General features: G+C 45.9%; 1 protein-coding gene across 2 annotated transcripts in view; it reads right to left on the reverse strand.

Annotated features, from left to right (window-relative positions):
• Positions 1-1914: 1914 nt before the first annotated feature.
• The window catches only part of LOC144755519 (membrane cofactor protein-like), a 584025-nt gene continuing 561131 nt past the window's right edge, over positions 1915-24808 (reverse strand). For both annotated transcript variants that reach the window (XM_078644523.1, XM_078644522.1), the window contains one exon: positions 1915-3555. In XM_078644523.1, the coding sequence (XP_078500649.1) occupies positions 3491-3555 (65 nt within the window). In that variant the 3' untranslated portion in view covers positions 1915-3490. The remainder of the gene's footprint in view (positions 3556-24808) is intronic.

A 24808-nucleotide genomic window follows, 5' to 3' on the forward strand; every position in this document is an offset into this window, starting at 1 on the left:
CTGGATTAGTGCCTTGTTGTGTTGCTGCTTTGTTGTGCTGACCTGGTTCCCTCGTGCATGGGTGTGAGGGACTGGACCTACAGCTCTGGAAAACAGAATCCAGAGTGGCAATATGGGCTACTTGGCTGGCCTCCTGACTTCAGGCTCAGGGACAGAAGGCTCCAACAACTTTGCACCTTGACTCTGGAATCTGTGAGTCTACCCTGCCAAGCGGTGCCACCCCAGTACTGGACCCTTGGAAGTGAGCCCAAGTTTCTCTGGCAGCCTCTTTGGATGGATGCATCTCCTCTGCTGCAGAGCCCAAGCCCAAGCAGAACCAACGCATCTGCGCTGCTCTATAGATTTAGTTGTTGCAAAGACCCGAATCACCACGGCAGTCTGTATCACCTCGGAACTGATGTGCGACTCATCCTCAGGGTAGGGCCTCGCATCTCTTGACAGCAGCCTTGACGGCGACGCCGGACTGCACAACACAGCCTCGGAACCGATGCATCCACCCGACTGCGTGATGCATAGCAGACTCCAGACTGTCACACAACCCCTTGCAGATGGGATCTTCGATGAGGACCGTACATCGCAGCCTTGCCACATCTCAGAACTGGCGCATCGCTTCAGCTGCAAGATGTATCTTCGATTGAAAGTACTTTGTTCAGTGAGCCTTACTGGGTCCCTATAGCCGTCCGGCACTCAATCACAGTCGACCTCAACTTATTACTTTGTCTCGGTCTGGCACAAACAGATATCCACAGTTGGCGCTTTACACCTTTTGGCACTATTGTTACTCAAATCTTTCAAAATGAATATCTCCGGTTGTACTGACTGGATTTTTGTCGTTTTGATCTGGTTTTACTTCTTACAAAATACTCTATTTTTCTAGCTGTAGGCTTCTTTTGTGGATAGTTTTCAATGTGTTACTATTTGAAGTGTTGCGCAAATATTTTACACATTGCCTCTGAGTTAAGCCTGACTGATCTGTGTCAAGCTACCAGATGGTTGAGTATGTGGGTTTGCTTGTGACTTCACCCTGAGAAGAATTGTGGTTACTGCTTGAGAAGGCGTTCACCCTCCTCAACCAGAAAGCCAATTTCTTGCACATAGTAACAACTAATTTCAACTGAATGTTAGCTTTGGAATTTTTGATTCAAATATAATATAATAATTTTTACCTTGTGTAGTTAAAAAAAATAGCTTTTCAATCAAATCGCATTTTAAGGACATCCATGGTGGATGTTACACACATAGAATAACATTATAATGTGTAGTGAAGGTAAGAGGGGTAATGTTTGCATTGTGAAGTACCAGAATGTAAAGACATACCTGTAATCGGCTGATATTTCTTGCTACTTCCTCCACCACAACCATAAAGAAAGAGGTGCCTATTGTTCATGGTCGGATCAGCAGTCCACACACACAGGATTTCAGCAACGGAGGGATAACTAAAGCAGCCTAGCTGCAGAGTGATAAAGTAGCACAGTCCAATTCTTTTATTAGAAGACCTCTTACGATTGGCCTTTTTTTATTGCTTTCTAAATGGAAGAATTCAAAAAGGACTTGAGCAGTGAGGTTGTTTTAAGACACATTTAATTCCTGTTTGGCTATATATCTGTCTTGGGTAGGCATGAGTAGAATAGCGTTTTCTATTCACAGAAAGTGTTATGTCTGCACAAATGGAGACATATCCCAGGATCCAAGAGCATTAATAAAGGTCCCACGAAGTGGTTAGTAGGGCTTTACGAAATAGCAATTGAGAGGACTAACAATACTGAAGTTGATACCAAAGGTTGGGTGGGAAGACCATGTTTGCATTGAGAAAATAAAAGTGATGTTGTAGAGGCTCTAACTACATTAGTTGAGGGGTAGAGAATTAAGGTAGTTCAGGGGTATATTTGGTTAAGGGAAAATCAACAACACTACTTTTTTGTTCATTAATGTCTTTATTTGCTCTTCTTTATAACTTGAAAAATAATTTTAAACAATATCAGGATTACTTCCCTTATTTTAAGTTCACCTTCCTGTACATTTAGCATCTTTCACACAGATATGCAAGACAAAAGGCACAATAAAGATCAGGTGATCATTTCAGTAAATATGATATACACTCTAAGAATGAACATTACATATTAAATTATCAAGGTCAGTTAAGGAAAATTAGAATGTTCATATACTGCCATTTTATCAATGTAGTTTTTAATATAAACAGATGCAAAATTATTTAAAATGCTTCCCATAGTGCAACCATTGTTCTTTATAATACTTAAATTCAAACAGAAGATTTAAAAATCTGTGACGCTGATGCTGTAATAATATTGTGTTGACAGCCCTGGTTGTTTTGGTTTTATTATCTATTATGTAGACTTCATTAACTTCATTATTGCTGTGTTTTCTATTCCACAAAGTGAAGTTAATTTGTTAAACAAAATAAATCAACAATTGAACTCAACATTAGCTAATCTATATTTCTAATTTACTATTCATTGTCTGCTTATGGCTTAGAGGAAGCACCACCACAATCATTTAAAGGCGTTGCAACCTTTCCTTAATAGGATACTGTATCCTTCAAGAATTTGTCCTGAGGTGGGATGGAATTAAAGTGGAGTGAATCATGGATGGGAGCCTGCTCAGAGCAATCTCGAAAATGGCTGCCCAGGTCCATTCCCCTCCGTCTAGCGCCACCAAAGAACACACTCTCCTACAACATGAAAAAGTCTTGACAGTACTAAGGAATGCACAGGTAGGAAAAGACGCTGGTCAGTCGATAGCAATGGAAAGACATACATTTATGAAACTTTTAACCAATTGAGTCTTTCTGTGTATGCATTTTGTGCAAAGGAAGATCAATGAGCTTACGAAGCAGATAAACTTAAGTTGAGGACCATCCAGATATGAACCAATTCTCGTTTCTCTTCTACAACAATGAGGTAGGTTAGGGAGAGGAAAAGACGGATGCTTCGAGAGTGACAGCTTTATATTGTACTGACAAACTCCAATACAAATTTTACTCTAGTTAAAGTAGAAACAATTAAATACGATTGTACAACCTTTTCTTATTAGAATACAATGAGTCTCTTAAAGTGCAAAACACTTCAAATGAAGAATGCACTTAAGGCCCTGTTTTTAGACAACGGAATTCCTTTGTCGTAACCAGCCACAATTTTTCAAGCAATGGCACTTCAGTTTGGAGGGTTTTTAAAGAGCACCCATGTGATGTATCCAAGCCCTGAGGCCACACAATTTAAATGATGTTTCACTCAATTTGAATATCAGAAAAAGCTGGAGAAACTGGAAGACTTGTAGGTGATGTGCAGTTTCGAAATTTAGCATTTGCAGTTAGAAAATGTTTTTCTCTTCAAATTAAGCTGCTTTCAGAATCGAGGTAAAGTAGATAATCTCTTCTATCACAGAAAAGTATCAGAGTTATCTTATGGCTCCATAGGTAAAACGTTGTTTTCAAAAGAAACGTAAAACACAAGTGGCTTCCATTCATGTGGAATCAACTCCTGCCATAGAGCGTCAACCACTTTACGACGAGTATTGCTAATATGAGCGTCATGTTTCCTGAAAGAGAACAAGAATGGAAATCATTGATAGCTTTTACAGCGCCCCAACATTTCATTTTCATCAATTTGAAATTGTCAACTCTTAATAGACCTTCTTAACATGCTGCGCTGATCACAGTGAATGCATTAAAACAAAATGGCCTCACCTGTCAAAAGGTTGTGTAATCAATTAAAAAAAAAAACTATTTACAGTAGAGCATGGCATTATGCAGCGGTAGCTGTAAAAAATGAATTATAGAAATCATAGTCTATATAGGTTGTCCAGCAATCCAGCAAGCGTTTAATAATGCTCTTAATTCAAACTCGCACCTACTAAACTCTACAGAGAAAAATTAACAGTATTCAACATCACTTTCAAAGAGACAATTGACAAATAATGAAAACAAAAGATGACACAACAAAAACAATCTGTTGCCATTCTGGCATTTCTTCAGGAATACTTATGTACTCTTTCCGTTGAAGGGCCTCACAAAACTCTTTGACTCCATTAAGATCTCATCATTTGAATGTGATTATATACTAGGGTCCATAGTGAAAATCATCATCAGCAACATATTCAGGTCCATACGCAAAGCCTCTTCCTGCTATGGCATCGTCCCCTAAATGCCAAAGAAAAGTTACAACCTTCCTCCAATGAAAAATATCAACCTTCTCTCTACCCTACCATTCCTGGGTAATAATGGATAACACAGCCACCACCAAACTGTTGTGTTCAACTGCACTAATACTGCGGTCACACCCAGGAGATCCCCTTATCACCAAAAGGAAACCTACCCTTTTTAGAGAGGAGCACAGGTAGGTGTCCCACATGCCTCCTTTAACATGTTCTGTTTTTTAAGCGGGATCAAACAAACATGTCAATCGCTAATTTGCAGGTGATAAATTAGACACCGCGCTTATACGCCATAGCAGTACTCACACTATGATTAGCATTTACCATTTTATATGATGATTTATTATTCAGTATTTGTCTATGTAAAGAGCGTAAAAAGAATTAGGATTATTTAATCATACTCATCAGATAATATTCAAATTATGGTGAAGATTAAAAAGGCTCAATATCGAAACCCACTAGATACTAGGAATTCATTTAAAATGTATTGTGTGAGTGACCCCTTGGGCATGAGTTGCTCCCCTTGGGGATAATTTTTTGGGGAAATTCTGCCCCTACCCCGAGGGCAGATTGACCATTTTAGGCCAATCTGCGCTCGGGGTGGGTGGCGAAGCCATTAGTCACCAGTGTAGTTATTTGAAGGGGAGCGACCCCTTGGGGAAGCATCATTCTTCTTAGGGGGCATTTTTTTTATGTATTCCGCCGCCCGGAGGGCAGATGGGATGTTTTTAGGCCGATCTGCCCGCGGGGGGGCGGGGGGCTGGGACCAGGGGGCAGAAGCCACTAGACAACAGGGACATTTGTTTTTAAGGTGGGCAACCCGTAGATAAGCATCACTCCCCTTGGGGGCATTTTTTGGCATTCTTCCCATCGGAGGACAGATCGGTCATTTTTAGGTCAATCTGCCCTCTGAGGGTGTTAAAGGGGGAAAAAGCCACTAGACACCAGGGAAATGAATTTACAAGGGGAACAAACCTTTGGGCAAGGGTCGATTCCCTTGGGGACTACTTTTTATTCCTCCCCCTGAGGGCAAATCTGCAAATTTTAGGCTTATCTGCCCTGGGGAAGGGGGGGGCAGAAGCTCACTAGACACAAAGGAGAGGACTCTTAAAGACCATATTTTTTTTAATTCTGTACCACCGCCACCCACTCCCCCCAACCAGGCAAATTGGGCTTTGTATGCCGATCAGCCCTCAGGGGAGTGATGGAAGCCCCATACACCGGGGATTTTGTATGGGAGTGTCCCCCCTTGTGGGGCCATATTAATTTTGGGGATTTATGGTCTTTTTGAGTGGATTTGGCCTCAGGGTGGGTGGTAACACGAGTCACGTGGGAATAAGGATATGCATGTGGTGGAGAATAGCTTCTGGGGTTAGGTTTGCTTTCATCTAGTAGCTTTTTTTTGCCTTTGTCACACCTGCTTTCATGGGAATATCAGTCTTTTGACTGATATTTTGTTATAATTTTCATTAGTGTTTTAATTTTATTTTTTACTATACAGCCAATCGTTTTCTTTATCTTTTGGTGGTGAATCCTGTTTGCAGGTGCAGCTTTGGCAGATCTGTAGTTTGTGGAGTTGTGGTTGGTAAGCAATTCATTTTGTAATATTTTCGTCGAAAATGTATTCCTTGGCCTGTTTGTATAATATATATATTTACTGCTGTATTGTTAACACATTCTATATTGCCAGTGGGACTTCTTTGGTGCTTGCTGTGCAGATGCAGTTGCAGTTGATCCTCAGTCTTGCTGTATCTGGCAAGCGAGTGGTATCGTTTTTGAGTATATAGGTCTTTGTGTGCTTTGTATTTATTGTATTTTCCTTCCAGATTACTATGGGCCAGTAGTTTTACTTTCTGTTTGATAAAGCCAGAGTTTGTTTAATACTTACTTTACACAGTGTTGGTTATTATTGACTTATTTGTTGTGTTACTATTATGAGCAAGGATTATGACTAACTGACTAACTGCAGGTTGACCGCTCAGCAGGTTATTGGTTTGCTTTTCAAAAATCTTCCTTTGACCATGGTTCTGAGACTGTCTCGGCATCAGAGGCAGAGGATGAAATCCAAGATTATGGGAGTGAAATTTCTCCTCCAAGAGGAATCAACTGATGATGAAGCTACTTTTAGTTCAGCAGAAGTGCCTCTTTTAGGGGAGGACAGTGAAATGTTGATAGTGCAGCAAGGGAACTCTGTAGTAGTAAGGCTTCCTATTGGAAGTGCTGCACTCTGGGTTGCCCCAAACATGGGGCAGCCTGTGTTGCCAACCTTTAGCGATGTCACAGGGTGTAGAATCAATACTGAAAAAGTTTTGCCTATAAATTTCTTTCATTTGTTTGTAGACGATGTATTTTTGGATGAGATTGTTTAACAGAATAATTTATATGCTGAACAGTGTTTGACGAACAACAGTGCCAGACTTAGGCCCCACTACAAAGCTAGCCGGTCCACTCTCACAAATCTGGATGAGTTGAAGACGTTCTGGGGTTTCTTTTTTTTATGAGATTGATAAGGAAGCTGTCGCGGTCTCCCTATTGGTCTATTAGGCCCGTGATGGCAACTGCTATACTTCTTACAACCATGCGTCCTGATTGTATTCGCTTCTGCTTTGGATGCTGCATTTTGTTGATAATGCTTCTGCATTGCCACAGGATCACCCTGATTGTGACTGTTTCTTCGAGATTCAGCCAGTCCTTGATCATTTTGTAGATCTTTTTCAGAGATCTATGTTCCAGGGAGAGAAATATCTGTGACTGAGTTTTTGGTCCTGTTCGGTTTATAGGTAGTATATTCCTATTAGGGGGCACATTATGGAATTCACATGTATATGCTGCCTGAGAGTAGTACTGTATATGTCTACAATTTCAGGGTGTACATAGGTGGGAATTTTCTTTTGACTAACGCCTCCACCCCCTTCCCCCATGTTGCCCATCCACTTTTGGAGTCAATGAGAAAATTGAGTGGGAACTTGGTAGAGGACCTTTTAAAAAACGTTCATCATATATATGTAGATAACTTCTAGATGGGTGTGCAGTTGTTATAGGTATTGTTCAAATTGGACACTGTTGCATGTGGCATAATCCGCTCTAGCCATAAAGGTTAACCTAAAGAGCGTGCATGTAAAAAACCTCAGAGGGAACAGTGTAGTGCCTTGCAGAGTGCTGAACTTCTAGCTGTAAAATTTTCATACTAGAGAGGTATCCACATGCTGACAACCATTCATGATGAAAGTACTTCAGGGGTCAGGAAACTGAAGTGCGCATCCCTGTGTGCATTTTAGGCTACAGTAAGCACGTGGGTGGGGCAGATAGACTAATCAAAGGTTGGAGCCTTAAAGTGCTTTTCATAAGGCATACATTTGGCATAAAAAGTTGGCAGTACATTTTTTCATTTGGCAAACTTCAATACATTTGTTGTATTAAAGGATTGTTCTTTGATTCAAATAGTGCTTTTGTTCAGTTTCATCAATCTAATAGGCAGCCTTGTTGTGGTTGAACAGGCAAGTGTTCCAAGAGCTTGAATGGTGGAGGATGTGGCTAGATTGAAAGATCGCCATTCCCCGGATTACATTCCTCCCACACCCAAAAAACCTTTCCCTTTAGGAGATGTAGAGTCTGTGTCCAAAAAAGGCATGCGAAGCAAGAATCGCCTGTACTGCCCAGAGTGTCCTAATCCTGGGCTGTGTGTGCACGCATGTTTGAAATCGTACCACATATCACTTAAGTATTGGGAGCTACCCTGAGAGTAAAAGTGAACTGACTGGTCTGTATCGTTTTATATTTTTGTTCAGTTTCATGGTTGGCAATAGTTTGATGCATTTATTTAGACATGTTCTGTTTTTAGTCATAGTTTATTTTAAATCTCCTTCAAATTGGTTTTTGTTTTCTTTTATTGTTCAAAAATAAGAATTTGATAGCGATGTGTGTGGACTGGCGCTGGTCTGGCAGTGTGTGTGGACTGGCGATTGGCTGGCGGAGTGTGTGAATTGGCACTTGGCTGGTGGCGTGTATGGACTTGTGCTTGGCTGGTGGTGTGTGGGTAGTGACTTGCTGCGGGTCACTACATACACATTACCCACCAAAGCCGGTCTCCAGACTCCGTCAGCTGCCACGTACTGCAATTGCTGTGTCAGTCCTGTGAGCTTATGAAGGTGATGGCAGCAGTGGCTCCTCCATAATGGCGGAGAAGCCTCGCTCCACTGCTCGAGCCGGCAGATAATACCCGTAAAGTAAAATGATAATAAAGCAATTCATAAAAGCGCTTTATTATCATTTTATTTTACAATATGGAACAGGAGTTGAGCCTTGAGGGTGGTGCCCGACAGCAACAGGAAGTGTGGTGGGCACAGGGCACTGCAAGTGTGCATGACGGTTTGGCTGTCTGTCTGAGGACTGTCAAACTGGCATGCCCACTTACCTATCTCCATGCTGTTGCATGGAGAGCAGCAGACACAGCTTACCAGTCCTTGCTGGAGCATAAACCCCAATCCCAGCGCTTCTCTCATGCTGGGTACTACCAGCATGAGAGCATAATCTGGATTGGCACAGGGGGGTATGGGAGCCTGTGCATTGGGAGCTGAGGATCACCAAGATGGCAGGTAAGATGTCTTTTTCCCCCTTTTAGTATTGCCCCCACGCTGCCCACCATTTCCTTGCTAGGAGCTTCCACTGAGTCATGTGCTGCTTTTGAATGTGGCTGTTTGTTGATGTGAGTTTTATTATGTGCTTGGCTTGCAGCTGGCGGTGTGAATGGTTTTGTGTGGGTCACTCATGAAAGGTGTGTGAGTGGCCTGTAAAGTGTTTGGTGCCTACTTGTGGCTTTACAGCTGCGAGCTGTGAGTCACTGGTTTAGCAATCCGAACTTTCAATTATTAAAACTAAAATCTCGTTAATAAAATTTACATTTTGAACTTTTCACTCACCCTTCTGCCAAATCCAACCAGAATGTGTGTGTACTTGAGGAGTAGATGGCTGTGCAGTAATATATGTATTTTCTGCCCGTCTCTGCCTGGGTGTACATTGTTTCTAGGGAAAGTCTACAAACCCTAGATATTTTCGTAAACTAGACAACAGGGGGACTTCAGGGTGGCTCGTGTGGATCTCTCAAATAAAAAAATCTCCTGAGAAAAGTGGCACCTCACCTATGTGGGTGTGCCTAGCGCCTGCAAATGGGGGGGGGGTTCAAGACAGTGTGGCAACATCAACAAAAGGGGTAGACACAGGTTTGTGCTGGGTTTGGCGGTAACACAGGAAAACCTACCAAACCCAGGCATTTCTTAAAACTAGACACCCAGGAGAGTACAGGGTGGTGTGCTTCTCGTGGATCCCACCAAGTTTCTTCCCCACAGTGCCCTGCAAACCTCAAACAATTGACTAAAATCACACGTTCAGAATCGTAAGATATCCATAAAATTCCTACTACCCAGCATTTTCCCACTTGTTCCAATTAAAATGTATCCCAGCTTGTGTGGCTGGGCCTAATGTTTGCAACAGGAATGGATCAACCTAACATCAATGGAAGTCCTCGCAAAGTGACCTTGGTTTGATCTGTTCCTGTCACGGCCACAAGGCCCAGCCACACAAGTGAGGTGCCATTTGTATTGGGAGACTTAGGGGAATAGTAGGAAATAAGTTGCTCCCTGCAGATTCCATAACTTTCCATCACAGAAATGTGTGGAAAATGTGTTTTTAGTCAAAATTTGAGGTTCAGGTGGCAACAAAATGTTCCAAATCAGAATAGGGACAATTACTGTCTACATGCGCTGATTGACGTCCCAGCAGTTCTCAATACTGCTAGCCATTAGGAACTACAAACGCTTTTCTCAAGAAAAGGCAGTGACGGTATAGTTATACAGTAGTTCACCTACTACTTAAACAGATTCTCAGGCAGTCAGAAGAAATCCTTGAAATCTGCATATATTCCCAAAATCTGTAGTATACAAAAGGTAAAATACTATTTCCTGTTAGCATCAATGACCACATGTAACCCCTTGGCATAGCTATAGCACACAATGTCAAGATCCATCCATACATGGATGCTACCTGCTCTAAAAATGTCATTGCAGGGCACAACTCCATGATCTGAGACCAGATGTCCAAAGATGTTTATTTGAAGCTCACCCCACTAAAACAGAATTCTGCCAGACAGAACAGCTAAAGAAATACAACTGGAACACTCCCATGCTCAGAGACCATTACTTACTCCCTGTGCCTTGCAGCATTATCTTCAAAGTCTATGGAATCTCCTTTAAAGTGGTTAAGAGTATCACTGTAAGGTACCTAGCATGCAAGGCCAAGATTTCAGGCGCTCCAAGCATCACCTGCATCGGTTGTAGGCTCGATATAAAAAAAACATGAGACAAAAGACTTGCTATAACTTCAATATCTGTACTCATCCCAGGCTCAGAAGGGAGAGCTCCATCTCTCCTTCAATTCCTGAAGAAATTTCATGACGCATCTCTCCATGGAACATGTTGTCTGCAAGCAAGTGGTAGTCGACTATTAATCAGCAAGAACCCTGTCCGGCTGTGTTTCAACCTCTCATGTGCAACTACTTGGTAGTTCGCAGCTAGGCTCACATTCTACGTTTACTGTAACGAACACGCAGAGCATGCTGGGGGTTGCGGTTTCTCAGGTTTTTAGATTCTGCTTGGATGACAGCTAAGAAGTCATATGTGTGAATCCACAGCCTAAAAAGTAGCACCGCTCTTGAAATAGTGCCAGGATTCATTGAGTCTTTAAACTGAAGGCTTCAGAGCAATATCAAGTGTATTTAAGATATGATTGGTGTTAAGTAGTCCTGCATGACAGGAATTGATGATATGCACCTGTAGTGCTTCTCTCAATTACACCTTTGCCCTCATATCCCTTTCCGGCTTTGGGGCATGCTGAGCCTCCACTGTCCAACTGATCTTCCTGTTCATTCCTCTGGACTGTGCTGATTGGTGTAATTTCCCCTGTTCCTGATCTGATGGTTTCAATGAACTAGGGGCCAGATGTAGGTAATTCTATTTTACCACTTCTTAAATACCGAATTTTACCGATTCGGTATTTTAGAAGTGGTAAAATAGAGGGGGGGGGATGTAGGTATTTCAGAATCGGTAAATACCGAATCGTTAAGATTCGGTATTTACCGATTCTGTAAATACCGATTCGATAATGCCCATTGACTCCTATGGGCCTTGAAGCCCATAGGAATCAATGGGCAATACCGAATCGGTATTTACCGATTCGGTAAATACCGATTCCAGCAAGGGTGCAGGGGGTGTCACTTTGACACCCTCTAGCACCCCAAATACAGGCATGTGTGCCATGTCTGTCTGTCACATGGCATAGGTGTGCATGCACACCTGGATTCGGTATTTTACCACCCAATTGGATTGGGTGGTAAAATACCGAATTTGTAAGGCCTTAGGGACTCTGAAGAGTCCCACCTACATCTGGCCGTTACCGAATCGGTAAAAATACTGATTCTGTATTTTACCGATTCGGTAAATTTACCGATTCTGTAAATTTACCGAATCGGTAAAATAGGCCCCCTACATCACAAATACCCATTTACCGATCGGTAACGGCCGATGGTCGGTAAATGGCCTCCTACATCTGGCCCTAGGTGTCTATAGATATATGTACCCACAAAAGGGACACTGTTCCTATGGCAGGGGGCAAAATGTCACCCATGCATTCAAGAGAAGATAAGAGAAAAGGAGAACCCATAGGGAATTGCAGCGCCAGCCCTACGAGGAGCAACTGCCCGATGATGAAGCATGACACCCCCTGGGGTGTGTGAGGTCAACAGAGGACAATGAGTGAATTTTCTCCTCACACGTGGGTCCGTCTCACTTAGGATTCTTTTCTTCTCCTTTTCTCTTATCTTCTCTTGAATGCATGGGTGACATTTTGCCCCCTGCCATAGGAACAGCGTCCCTTTTGTGGGTTCATATGTAGGTATAAGGAGCATGGACACTGGACCTTAATTAGCTGCTGGTCCCCCCTCTTTTTGTGTGAGATATGTCTATAGATATATGCCTTGGGACTATTTCCTTATGCATAGGTCAGCCAGGAACTATTCTCTCGATTGTCATGAACCAAAGAGGGGCGCTCGACAAATACATGAAGAATTTTGGTGTGTCACTATCTTAGACAGAACTCTGGGTAGAATCTGGAAAAATAATATATTGATGTCAAAGCTACTGATGTTGTTGGAATCTTTGTGAGACAATGTAATATGGACTGCTCTTTAAATGTGTTCTTCCTTTATATGCCTCAAAGAAGGATTTGATTGTCAATTAATTTGTATCAATATAAATTCCTGCCTAAAATTAAGTCTATAACATTTTAACCCTTCTTGAAATGGATACTGTGAAGGTTAGAATGAAAATAAACTTATTTTCTGCATTAAATGTAAATGAGAAACAAACCGTAGAAGAAATAGAGGGACTCAAGGGGTAATTCCCTCAAATAATTTTAAGTGTTCAAGTATCACAAGGGCATGACATGTGAGATTTGTTTAAAAAGGTTAGATGCTGCTAACTCCCCACTCCCCCTTACCCTTGTTCTTGCCAGCTGCAACTGTTATCCCCCCATCTCCCCTTCCCACTCCCCCTCCCAGGATGTGCAGGCGCGGTCCAGGCACCTCATGCTATCTTTACGTTGGACCCTTCCCCTCCCCACCCCTCACCTTGCAAAGATCTACACGCATCAGGAACCATTATACGCCTATTTGCACTGAAACAGCTCTCCCTCTCTCTTTTCTCCATCAATACCCTAAGAGCACGGGTGCCATCATCCCCTGCCCCATGGCGTTCGATCCCGTGATCACGGATGAGTTCTGGATGTCCAGAGGACACCCTCCCCAGGGGCTTTCACCCCGATTTCCCCTCTCCTGCATCATACCACATCCTCAGATCCACGGCTCTCTTTAGGGCCACGCCTGGACGTCAAATGGCACATCACGAACAACGCATGGGTCTATACACTCAAGGTTGGTTTGCCTCCACCTCCCCATATTCCCTCCATTCCGTCCCCTCCCCTTGAGAACAGGACAATACTTTTTATCTCATAAGTTCTCCAATCACCACTGCAGGCTGCTGTTCCCCTCTGATGACTGCTGATTATTATAGACACTACTGTATCGATTTTCTGTGTTTCACAATAAATAAATACAACACAAAAAATAAAAAGGTTATTTGGCCCCATCAAAAAACATGAGGCTATACGTATTTTTAAAACGGTCGACCGGAATAGTGTAGAACAAATGAACTAGCTGCTAGGTATGCTTTATATGTGCTTATCATTCGACATTCTTGAGCAATGTCACTTGTAAACTGTCAGGCATCTTTCTCTTCAACATGTAGCTTGCTTATTTGTTTCGACGCATGTGGTCTGTAAATGTCTTCCAATATGTAGCATATTTAGGTTTTACAGACTGTTTCCTAGCTGATAAGGGTCCACAAACCTCTCAAGAAGCAGATAGGTTATTGAGTTCATGATTTGATATTACAGCCCGAAGGTAGAGGTGGTTTCCAGTGTTGGATGAATAGACTTTCTACTGGGTCAGTTATTTCTCTTTCAATTTAAGTATCTTCGATGGAAATTGAGAGTTCCAACACATTGGTGTTCCATATTTTTCTTGCCCACCGCTGTATAAGAATCACCTCTGCCTTGTCCATTATGTTCCTGCTCAAGACCTAGCGTATGACTGGAACTTGGGAGAAGTGTACCACAAACTGAAACTTCATGGCAGCAAGAAAAAATCTTCAGTGGATTCAACTTTAATTGTAGAGATCCAAATTTAAGGCAGTTATTGTTGACAAATTCTAAGAATCGCAGATCATGTAAATGGCGTAAATCACTGCCAAGGCTGTATCCCACTATATGGTGACCTATAAAAGTTTGCTCAATGTGTCCACCTAAATGTTGAATACTCTTGTCAGAGGACTGTATGATGCATGGATTTGTTTGCACTGTGCTCACTTCCTCATTAAAATAGCTTCTCTGCAAGCAAGGCTAGATCTGACTCTGCCCCCTTAGCTTAAATATAACGTAACAATGGTAAACGTGGTCAAAATCTATACAAGTCTTTTCAGCAACATCAAAAGGCAGGGCTTTAAATGTCAAGTTTATAAGAAGGCTACATATACACGAACACAAGCCTGCTTCCATACTATTTGGCATAGTCATCCTTTTGTTACTGGAGCACTACACTAGCACACAAACCTGAGTGACACCAAGGGAGTGATTATCGCCCAGGGGAGGATCTGACTAGAGGGATTTGTGGGGGTGAGACGAGAAGTGGCATTCACTCTTTAATGCTGTCCTGAATATGACACTTCCTTAAAACTCTCCCAAAAGGCCAAAATGACCTAATAGATTTACATTGTGTGTTCCTTTAGCTCAAGTAGTATCATGCTGTTGCTCTTGAATTCTTGTGGAATGATGTAGAACAACTTGCAGGAGGCCTCGATTTGTTGTTATATACGTTATGACTGTCATAACCTTGTTCTCATCCCATGCAATGGTATCCATGTGTAAAAAAACTGTTGCCAAAAAAAGAAGAAATTACAGAGGGGATACAGTCTACTTGTTGAGTAATATTCTAGATGTGCTCACCAACCATGCAGTGATGGTCCACCGATGAAGCTCAGTGTATAATGTCTAAGACACTAGACTCTTGTCTGAAAAATCTTTAAATAATTGCTTCCAATGGCTTCTCAGACACTGCTTAGCACACCTCTATCCCAATTTCGCTTGCTGAAATAATCAACAATAATGGGGTGATTTCAAGACCTTTACATCATTGTTGGTACAAATATAAACTAAGCGATACAAAAGGGGATGATGGACGCAGCGTTTGAGCAAATCAAACACTCACCCCCAGTCAACTGATCTGGGTTTAATCCATCACCATTCTTTAGCCCACTCAGCCACCCCAGTTCAGACATGGCCATATGCAAATCAGTCTGACCCTGTGCCTCATGGGAACAGTCCAGCCCGAACTGCCAAGCCATGTCTTCCCTGGACCGGAAACAATCATCCTGGGACCGGTTTCGGATTCATAATCCTCATTAGCCAGGGTATCTTGAATCCAGTGGCCAAGTGAGCAAGGGACTCACGTCTGAGCATACCATGCCACACTTAGGGCGAACAAAGCGATACAAAAGGGGATGATGGACGGAGCGTTTGAGCAAATCAAACACTCACCCCCACAAATATAAACTAACCTTGGGCGGAACAGCCGTAGTGCCCCTACGCGAAGTTCCACAGAGTTGGAAAGCAACTCTGGGGAACTCCGCTACGCTACATGCCCTCCCCCTCCCAAAATAACAAAACTTAATTAAAAGGTACTTACCTGCCCTTTGGCTGCCTCCTAGGTTACATTGCCACACTCCTGCTGCCTCCTTGCCGTCCGGCTTCACTAATAACCCCTAAGTTGTACGTCTTGGCAAGCCGTGCAAAGTAGGGGTCATCATTGAAGCAGGACGGCGAGGAGGATGCAGGAGAGAGGTGATACAAAGGAGGTGGCAGCCGTGGGGCAGTTAAGTGCCTTTTAATTAGTTTTAATTCATTTGGAAGGATGGAGGGGCTGGCTAACTATGCTCTGCCATGGGGTTGTAGTTTTGCCTGAACTAGGCAAACATGTAAACTCTGCTGGGGTAAATATAAACTGCACTCTTCTTGAGTCTATAGATTGCCCACAAGGATTTATCTAGATTTAATGAAAACATTTTAGGTCAATTAGATTAGCCTCCTAACTGAGATACATCAGAACGAAGCCTGGGCGGACTATGCGGCGCTCCTCAAGTGGCGGAGTGCATTAGATAAATGCTGTTCGCTGTGATTGTCAGCACCAGGTGTTTGTGCCCATTGTGCAATCATCGCAAATGGCACCGTGCACAGCGCAAGCGGGCGCTGCTTTCTTTCTGCCACTCGAGTCGATTTTATACTCGAGCTGAAGCTTTCTCAATGCGGATGGATAGATTCTCAACGCAAACAGATGGTTTCTCAACGAGAAATCCTACCGCCTGCGTTGAGAAATCCCACCGGGAGGTTAATTTTCCACGCTCGCAATCACCAACTTGACGTTGATAATTGCGAAAGAGGAAAAATATCGCCGAGACGCTGCACAGAGTGGAGTTTTTCAGAACACCGCGAGCTCCGCATAACATGGAAAACGCTGCAAAGTCCGGGAGCGGAGCATAGTTCACTGCACAGACTTAATCAGAACCAGACCAGGATGCTTTTTGTATGCAAGTAAAATGTATTCTTGTTGTTGATTCTGTTTGTCTTCAAATTCAGCACCTTGGTGTAGACTCTTGATGCACAGGTCATCCATGGTGATGGTCTGTATACTGGAGAAACTCCCCTTGAAAGACAATCACTGTATTTTCTGACTGAGATAGAACACTTGTTCTACTCGTTTAGTGACATGACCCAGTTTTGTAGTTCTAAGCCGTAAGGGTTTGTGGAAGTCTCCATAATCCTCAAACTTTTGCTTGTTGATGAACAAGTTATTTACCTTCGGTACCACCTTATCTAGTAGAGATTCTATCTAGCTACCGATCCCTTACCTTAGAATTCTCCTCAGGCATCAGACTGGATCTGGAACATTATCGTGAGCAGCACCACTGAGCGCCGGTAGGTGACATCGTTTGGCTCCACATGGCATTGTCAGCGCCAGAAGTTACATATGCAATGCCATCCCAGTGTGCTGACGTCAGTTTCTTTTCGTGATATTCCATGCCAGAAGTGCGGAATCATGTGTGAAAACTAGGGCCCTGAAAGGAGAGCAAGCCCTAAGCACATAAATCTGTTTGCAGAGCAGGGAGGATGGGTGAGTCGATAAGGAATCTGCAGCTAGATAGAGTCTCTACCAGATAAGGCATTACCGAAAGTAAATAACTTGTTTATCTGATAGTGACTTCTAGCTGCACGTTCCTTACCATAGAATTGATACCAAAGTAGTACTTCTCAAAAGGAGTATCTGTGAAACAATTGTACACTAAAAAGTCCTGCTGGACCAAGTGGGCAAAGTGCCCGTCCCTATGGACATGACTGTCCATGCAGTAGTGCCTGATAAACCTGTGCAGTAATTCCCACGGTGCTGCCTGGCAGATGCCCACGACTGGGACTCCACAGGCTAACACAGTTGTTGCGTGCAAACCCTCAGGCATTAGCTTCTTGGCCAAAGAGTAGCAGATTTTGATTCTGAGCACAATCCATTGGGAGATGGTCTGTTTCTGTACCACCTTCCCTTTCTGGGCTCCGACATACCCCACGAAGAGTTGGTCGTCTACCTAGAACACTTTTGTGCAGTCAGGTAGAATGAGAATGCTCTTTTTGGGTCCAGCCGGTGGAGTCTCTCCTCTTTCTTAGAGGGATGAGGCAGTGTTTAAAAGGTAGGCAGGATGATGGACTGACCTACATGAAAGAGAGTCACTACCTGCGGTAGGAAGGTAGCTCTAGTGTGAAGGACCAGCTTGTCTGGAAAGATCTTAGTTGAGACACAGAGGCTTAGATGACAAAGCCTGGAGCTCACTGACCCTCCAGGAAGATGTTATTACCACTAGAAAGGCCATCTTTATAGTAAGGAGCCTGATAGAATAGTTGTTTAACAGCTTAAAGGGAGTGCACATTAGAAATCCTACAACTAAATCAATGTTCCATTGAGGCATAATGAAGGATGAAGGTGGGAACAAGTGTTGGACACCTTTAAAAAATGTATGTACAATAGGGGACTTGAAAAGGGATGGCTGATCTGGCAATCGCAGAAAAGCTCACATGTAAAAAAAAAAGTATTTTATGGTGCCCAAAGCAGAACTCTGCTGGGCAGGACAAAGAATAAATAAAACCACTGCTCTTTGAGATCCAGACCATGTCGGAGAGATTTCTCCATGCTGCACCCATTGGAACTTCCGGTTCCACTGCAGAGTCAGCATATACCAACAGGCCTGTGTCACAAGCAGGATGCAGGAGAACATGATTCCCACTAGTCTCAGAATTAGCCTCACCGAAATCCTGGATAGAGGCTGAAACATCAGTATCATAATCTGAATAACCTGGACTCGACATTCGAGAGGATAAGCTAAAAGTGCACTGGGTCCAGAGCAGCTCCAATCAAAGGGAGCGTCTCATAAGGGAGCTGGTGTGACTTCTCCAAGTTGATAGTGAATTCCAGCGAGTGCAGAAGGTCTGCTGCAGTCTGGAGGAGGGAGACAACTGCCTGGGACTAGCCTGCCTTCAACAGGCAGCTGTCAAAATAGAGGAAGAAGGGCACCCCTGAACTCCACAGATGAGTTTCAAGCACTGCAATCACCTTGGTGAACACCCGTGGGGCACTGGTAAAGCCAAAAAAGAGCATGGTCAAATAAAAATGCTTGCGGCAGGTAATGTCTGGGGGCAGGCAGGACGGGGATGTGGCAGTATGGCCCTGCAAGTCCAATGCTACTATCCAGTTTCCCAGCCCCAAGGCAAACAAAACTTGAGCAAGCATGGGCATTTTGAATTTCTCTTTTTTCAGGAAGAAGCTGAGAGGACACAAGTCTAGGCCTTGGTCCTTCTTGGGCACTCGAAAGTAGAGGGAATAACAACCACAACCTACTTCCGATTCTGGCATTCTCTCTGACACTTGAGTAATGAGATGTGCTCCTCCATCAGCCTGTCGCAAGTGGGGGAGGAATGGGTGGAGGGGTAATCATGAAGAGAAGGGAGTAGCCCCATTGGACAATATGGAAACCCCAGCGGTCGGATGTTATCGACCTCTAATGGTGCAGGTGATGGTGTATCCTGCCTACCACTGGATGCCCTTGATGGTTGGAGGGCAAACTAAAGAGGCTTGGAGGATGCCGCTGCCAGGGGGATGGGTAGTGGACTGGCCCCACCTCTCGCTACATGACCCACGGGGTCTGTGGGTATTGTGTCCTCGGCCACGCAGGAGCTGGGAAGCTTGCGTGCCATGGTGGCTGTGCTGGTAGAGGCATGTCTTGAAGCCCCTTCCGTGGTCATGAAAGGTGAAAGGAGCAAAAGGTAGACTCGGCGATGGTGGTGGCCAATAGTCATATTCACAGGAGACACTGTGCAGGACTTGGACCAGGCCATGAGTAGGACAGCTGGAAGGGCTTCATTAAATGGGAGAAGTGGTTTGGAAGTGGTGGCTCCTAGGTGAAGCACCTCAGTTAAGATGTTCGTCTTGACAGTTATGGAGGGAAGGTGAAGGTCCAGGGCCTTAGCTGCACTCCTCTCCACCATTCCAAATTAGGCTCCCTCAGCCATGGTACGAGGAGAAACCATTCCAGAATCTGGGGAGGTGTCCAGTCCACTGGCATCCGGCAAATCCTTGCACCATTGGGTCCAGTGACCCCTCCCAATCTTCCCCAAGTTCTAGCCCATAGAAATAGGGCTCAGGCTCCAGCCTGCCTGTAATGCCTCCAGTCAGCACTGGAGCTGATGTCAGATAATGCCTATCCGGCTCTGTGTTGGAGTTAGGAATAAGAATGGGGGAGGCGGTGCAGGGGGTGGCCGTAGTGGTGCTGGCGTTGGGGAAGATCGAGGTACAAAAGGGGGTGGTGATGGACGGAGCATCTGAACCAATTAAACACTCACACCCAGTCAAAAGAACTGGGTTCGATCCATCACCGTTCTTTAGCCCACTCTGCCACCCCAGTTCAGACATGGCTATATGCAAATCAGTCTGACCCTGTGCCTCATGGGAACAGTCCAGCCCGAACTGCCACGCCATGCCTTCCCTGGACTGGAAACAAGCTTCCGAGGACCGGTTTCTGGCATTCCAGCCGTCTTCAGCCCGGCTTGCTTGAATCCAGTGGCAAAGGGAGCAAGGGACTCACGTCTGAGCATACCCTGCCACACTTATGGCGGCCAGAGCGGTACAAAAGGAGGGGCTCCAAGGGGCCTGACTAGCAACAGAGACAAAACTGCTGGTGGAAAACCAGTAGGGGCCACTCCCGAATCTGCGTGGCCTCATGGCGCGACAGTGGGGACAGACTGTTCAAATATGAGGTACATGGCCTCATAAAACTCATGGAGATGGGCGGGGTTGCTCTCGTTCCAGGAAACTTGGGGAGGCCCGGAGACGATCCAGGCTCAACCACAGAGCCTGGCCTCGAATGTAGATGTTCCCTCATCTCGTCGGATGACTCCAAAAGATGGAGTGAAGTCAAAGTCCTCTTCAAGTTCTTGTTCTTCTTTTTGTGCACCATAGCAAACTCCTGGACAATTTTGAGTGCGGCGTGGGTCCGCAACTAATCTCAGGACCTTCTTCTTGACCAGGATCAAGACTGTTGTGGAGTTGCACATCAAGCAGCAAGGGGCCTGAGGAATCTCTCCCTCAGGGCCTTGAGGTGCATGGTGCAACAATCAACGCAGGTCTTGGAGTCATGATTGTGCTCAAGAAAGAAGAGGCAGACATGGTGTGGATCCAACACTGACATTTGCCAGTGACATGAGCCCCCAGGCTTAAAAGCAGTCTTTCTCCTGAACATCCCTGCCATGCCAGTGTCAAAAAATCTTCAACAAAAGGTCAATCAAAAAGTGACTGAGGGTAGCTCTTCTGAAGTTCTGCACTGGTGTGGAAAGAAAAGAACTGGCGTCAGTGCACTTTCGGCAATCAATCAATCAAGGAATTTGTAGAGCGCACTGCTCACCCGTGAGGGTCTCAAGGCGCTAGGTGGGGCGGGGGGTGCTGCTAGGTCTTGAGTAGCCCCTTTAAGGTTAGTAGGTCTTGGGTCTGCCGTAGGAGGATGGGGTGGGTGTTCCAGGTCTTGGCCGCGAGGTAGGAGAATGATCTGCCGCCGGAGGTTGCTCTTCAGAGGGCGCGGTCGGCAGGGCAGAGCTGGCAGTTCGGGGTGTAGAAGGTGAGTCGTCTGTTGAGGTATGTTGGTCCGGTGTCGCTGAGTGCCTTGTGTGTGTGGGTGAGGAGCTTGAAGGTGATCCTCTTGTTGACGGGCAGCCAGTGCAGGTCTCTCAGGTGGGGTGTGATGTGGCTGTGTCGCGGGATGTCGAGGATCAGGCGGGCCGAGGCGTTCTGTATGCGTTGCAGTTGTTTTAGTAGTTTGGCCTGGGCTCCCGCGTAGAGGGCGTTTCCGTAGTCCAGCCTGCTGCTAACGAGGGCCTGGGTGACCGTTTTTCTTGTGTCGGTGGGGATCCATTTGTAGATCTTGCAGAGCACACAGAGGGTGTTGAAGCAGGAGGATGAGACGGCGTGGACTTGCTTGGTCATGGAGAGTGTTGAGTCGAGGACGAACCCCAGGTTGCATGTGTGGTTGTTGGGCGTTGGTGCTGTTGCCAGGGCGGTTGGCCACCTGGAGTCATCCCAGGCAGAGGGGGGTGGAGCCGAGGATGAGGACCTCAGTCTTGTACGAGTTCAGCTTCAGACGGCTGTTCTTCATCCATTCGGCGATGGCTTTCATTCCTTCGTGGAGGGTTGTCTTAGCGGTGATGGGGTCCTTGGTGAGGGAGAGGATCAGCAGTGTGTCATTGGCGTAGGAGATGATGTTGAGGTTGTGCAGTCTGGCGACGTGGGCGAGCGGAGCCATGTAGATGTTGAACAACGTTGGGCTGAGAGAAGATCCTTGGGGTACGTCGCAGATTATCTTGGAGGCTTCGGAACAGAAAGGGGGGAGGCGGACGCTCTGGGTTCTGCCAGCGAGGAAGGAGGTGGTCCATTCCAGGGACTTGTCTCAGATTCCTGCATTGTGGAGGCGTGTGCATAGGGTGGGGTGGCAGACCATGTCGAAGGTGGCTGAGAGGTCCAGGAGCATGAGGGCTGCGGTTTCGCTGTTGTCTAGCAGGGCCCTGATGTCATCGGTGGCGGCGATGAGGGCAGTTTCGGTGCTGTGGTTGCTGCGGAACCCGGACTGGGATGGGTCCAGGATGTTGTTCTCCTCGAGGTAGCAGGTCAGCCGTTTGTTGATGGTTTTCTCAATGACCTTTTCCAGGAACGGGAGCAGGGAGATAGGTCGGACGTTCTTGAGGTCCCTTGGATCTGCATTGGGTTTCTTGAGCAGTGTGTTGATCTCAGCGTGCTTCCAGCTCTCTGGGAAGGTCATGGTCTCGAAGGAGATGTTGATCACCTTCCGGAGATGGGGTGCGATGGTGGCGCGGGCTTTGTTGAAGATGTGGTGTGGGCACGGGTCTGACAGGGAGCCGGAGTAGATGGTGTTCATGATTTTGATAGTGTCGACGTTGTTGATGTTCATTCAGGTGAGCAGGTGGTCATTGTAGGTGGTGGTCGTGGGATCTGAGGTGTTGTTGGGAGTCGTGGTGGTCTGGTAGTTGAAGCTGTTGTGGATGTCTGCGATCTTGCGATGAAAGAAGGTGGCCAGGGAGTTGTAGAGTTCTTGTGATTTTGGGATGTCGCTGGTGTTGGAGCCGGGGTTGGAGAGTTCCTTCACGATGGTGAAGAGCTCTTTGCTGTTGTGTGCGTTGTTGTCAAGGCGGTCATTGAAGGAGGTCCATTTGGCGGATCTGATGGGGTGATGGTGTTGGCGCATGGCGTTCTTGAGAGCTGTGTGGTTCTCTGGTGTCTGTTTGTGGAGCTATTTCTTTTCTAGTCTCCGGCAGGTTTGTTTGGAGGTATGGAGGGAACCAGCTGGCGGTTTTGTTGGTGTCTGTTAGAGGGTTTCTTGATTGGGGCAAGGGTGTTGTCGCAGTCGTTGATCCAGTGTTGGAGGTTGCTGGCGGCGGCGTCTGGGTTGGTGGGGTCGGCGGGTGGGCTTTGGGCAAGGGCGGTGTTCAGCTGGTCTTCGGTGACTTTGCTCCAGCAGTGGCGGGGGATCTGTTGGGTGCAGTGGTGCGCAGTGGGTTTCTGGAAGGTGAAGTGGATGCAGTGATGGACGTGGGAGTTTGCGGAGAAGATGGGGTCATGCGTGTGGCCGGCGGAGTGGGTGGGCGTTGAGACAAGGTGTCGTAGTCCGAGGTTGGCGATCAGGGTGGTGGAGTTGGTGTCATTGTTATTCTCGAGGTGGAATTTCAGGTCTCCGAGGAGGATGTAGTCCGTGGAGGTGAGGGTGTGTGTGCTGATGGTCGGCGATGGAGTCCCTAAACTGAGCTCGGGGTCCGGGGAGTCTGTAGATCAGGGTTACTCTGAGGGTGGTGTTGGGATCGGTGTGGATCTGGAAGTGCAGGTGTTCAGTGGTGCTGAGTGTGTCGTCGGTGCGGGTCGAGACCTTGAGGGTGGACTTGTGGATGATGGCGATTCCCCCTCCTATTCCGTTAGAGCGGTCTCTGCGGGTGATCTTGTAGCCGTCCGGGATGGCTATGGCGATGTCCGGTGCCGAGGAGTCATTCATCCAGGTTTCTGTCAGGAAGGCGACGTCCGGGGAGGATGTGTAGAGCAGGTCCCAGAGTTCGATGGCGTGTTTGCGTGCGGAGCGGGTGTTCAGGAGTATGCATCTGAGTGGTTGCGTTCTTTCACGGTGTGTGGATTGGCGGCTCAGATGCTGGTGAAGCTGCAGTTCTGGCAGGAGAAGGGTCCTTGGGTGCGTTTGGGGGCGACCATGAAGCATGTGTGTGATCAGCCGGCGTTGAGTGCGTGGAGGGTGCTGGCATCGTAGCGGAGGCAGGCGTCGTGGCATTCGTGGGGGCCAGGGGGTCTGGCACTGGACACGGTCCAGGCGCGGACGGGTACAGACGGACTTGCCTTAGGCTGCGCAGCCTCCATATAAGGGGAATTGGGAGGGAGTAGCAGCTGGGAGGCGGGAGCAGGGCAGCGAATGGGCAGGCAGGGGGGCGGGGATGCAGCAGCGGGAAAAGCGGGATAAACGGGTGAAGGACGGCGGGGGAGCAGAAGGCAAAACAGGGCACAGAAAACTAGCAGGAGGGAGAAAAAAAGGAAATTAGGCAAAGCAACAAGACAAGTAAAATCAAAGCAGTACAGAAATTAGGCAAAGCAACAACAAGACCAGCACAACCAAAAGCAATACAGCAGCGTGGAGAGCTCCCTGCTTGCGAGCAGGGTCAAATGTTGTTATATTGGTGCGGTGGCACCAATATACGCCGTCAAGCAGAGCAGAACATGCCACTTACCGGTGCGCAGGTGTATTGCTCATGAAAAAATATTTGGATCTAGTCTAACGCCTGGAGATAATTCTAGGGTAAGGTATCGGTGGATAGAAGTCTCTATCAGATACATTTGTTTAGAAACTTCAAAACTGATGCCAAACAAGGAAGTGACTCATGTATCTGTTTCATCACATCCTCAAAAGGATGCACTTCCACTTTATTCATCAAGATGTTGGTATGACGGGAACTTAGCCTGAACACAGTAGGAGAATGGAAAGGAGTACCCACCATGCATTATTTAAAGGATCCCAACATTCCTTCCACTTCTCCAGGCAAAGGAGTTTGACGCTTCTTGTATTGTTACAGTAATGAACTGTGCCCCACCAGCTCCCATTAACAGCAGATTAGAGGAAAGTCAGTAAATAGAGCACCGGCATCTCCCCAAGCTTATTGGTCCTGCCAGCTAAATTCTTTTGCTGAGTGGTTGGCAGAACTGCTCCACTTAAAAAATGTCCTTGTAGTGTGCCACAGCCTACGTGTCCTCATTGGTAAACACACAATTCCATGTCATCATTGACAGTTTCCATTTGTGGGCATTTGCGAATCAGCATTATACATTCTGGGT

The sequence above is a fragment of the Lissotriton helveticus genome, chromosome 5_1 (assembly GCF_964261635.1).
Source record: "Lissotriton helveticus chromosome 5_1, aLisHel1.1, whole genome shotgun sequence".
NCBI lineage: Eukaryota > Metazoa > Chordata > Amphibia > Caudata > Salamandridae > Lissotriton > Lissotriton helveticus.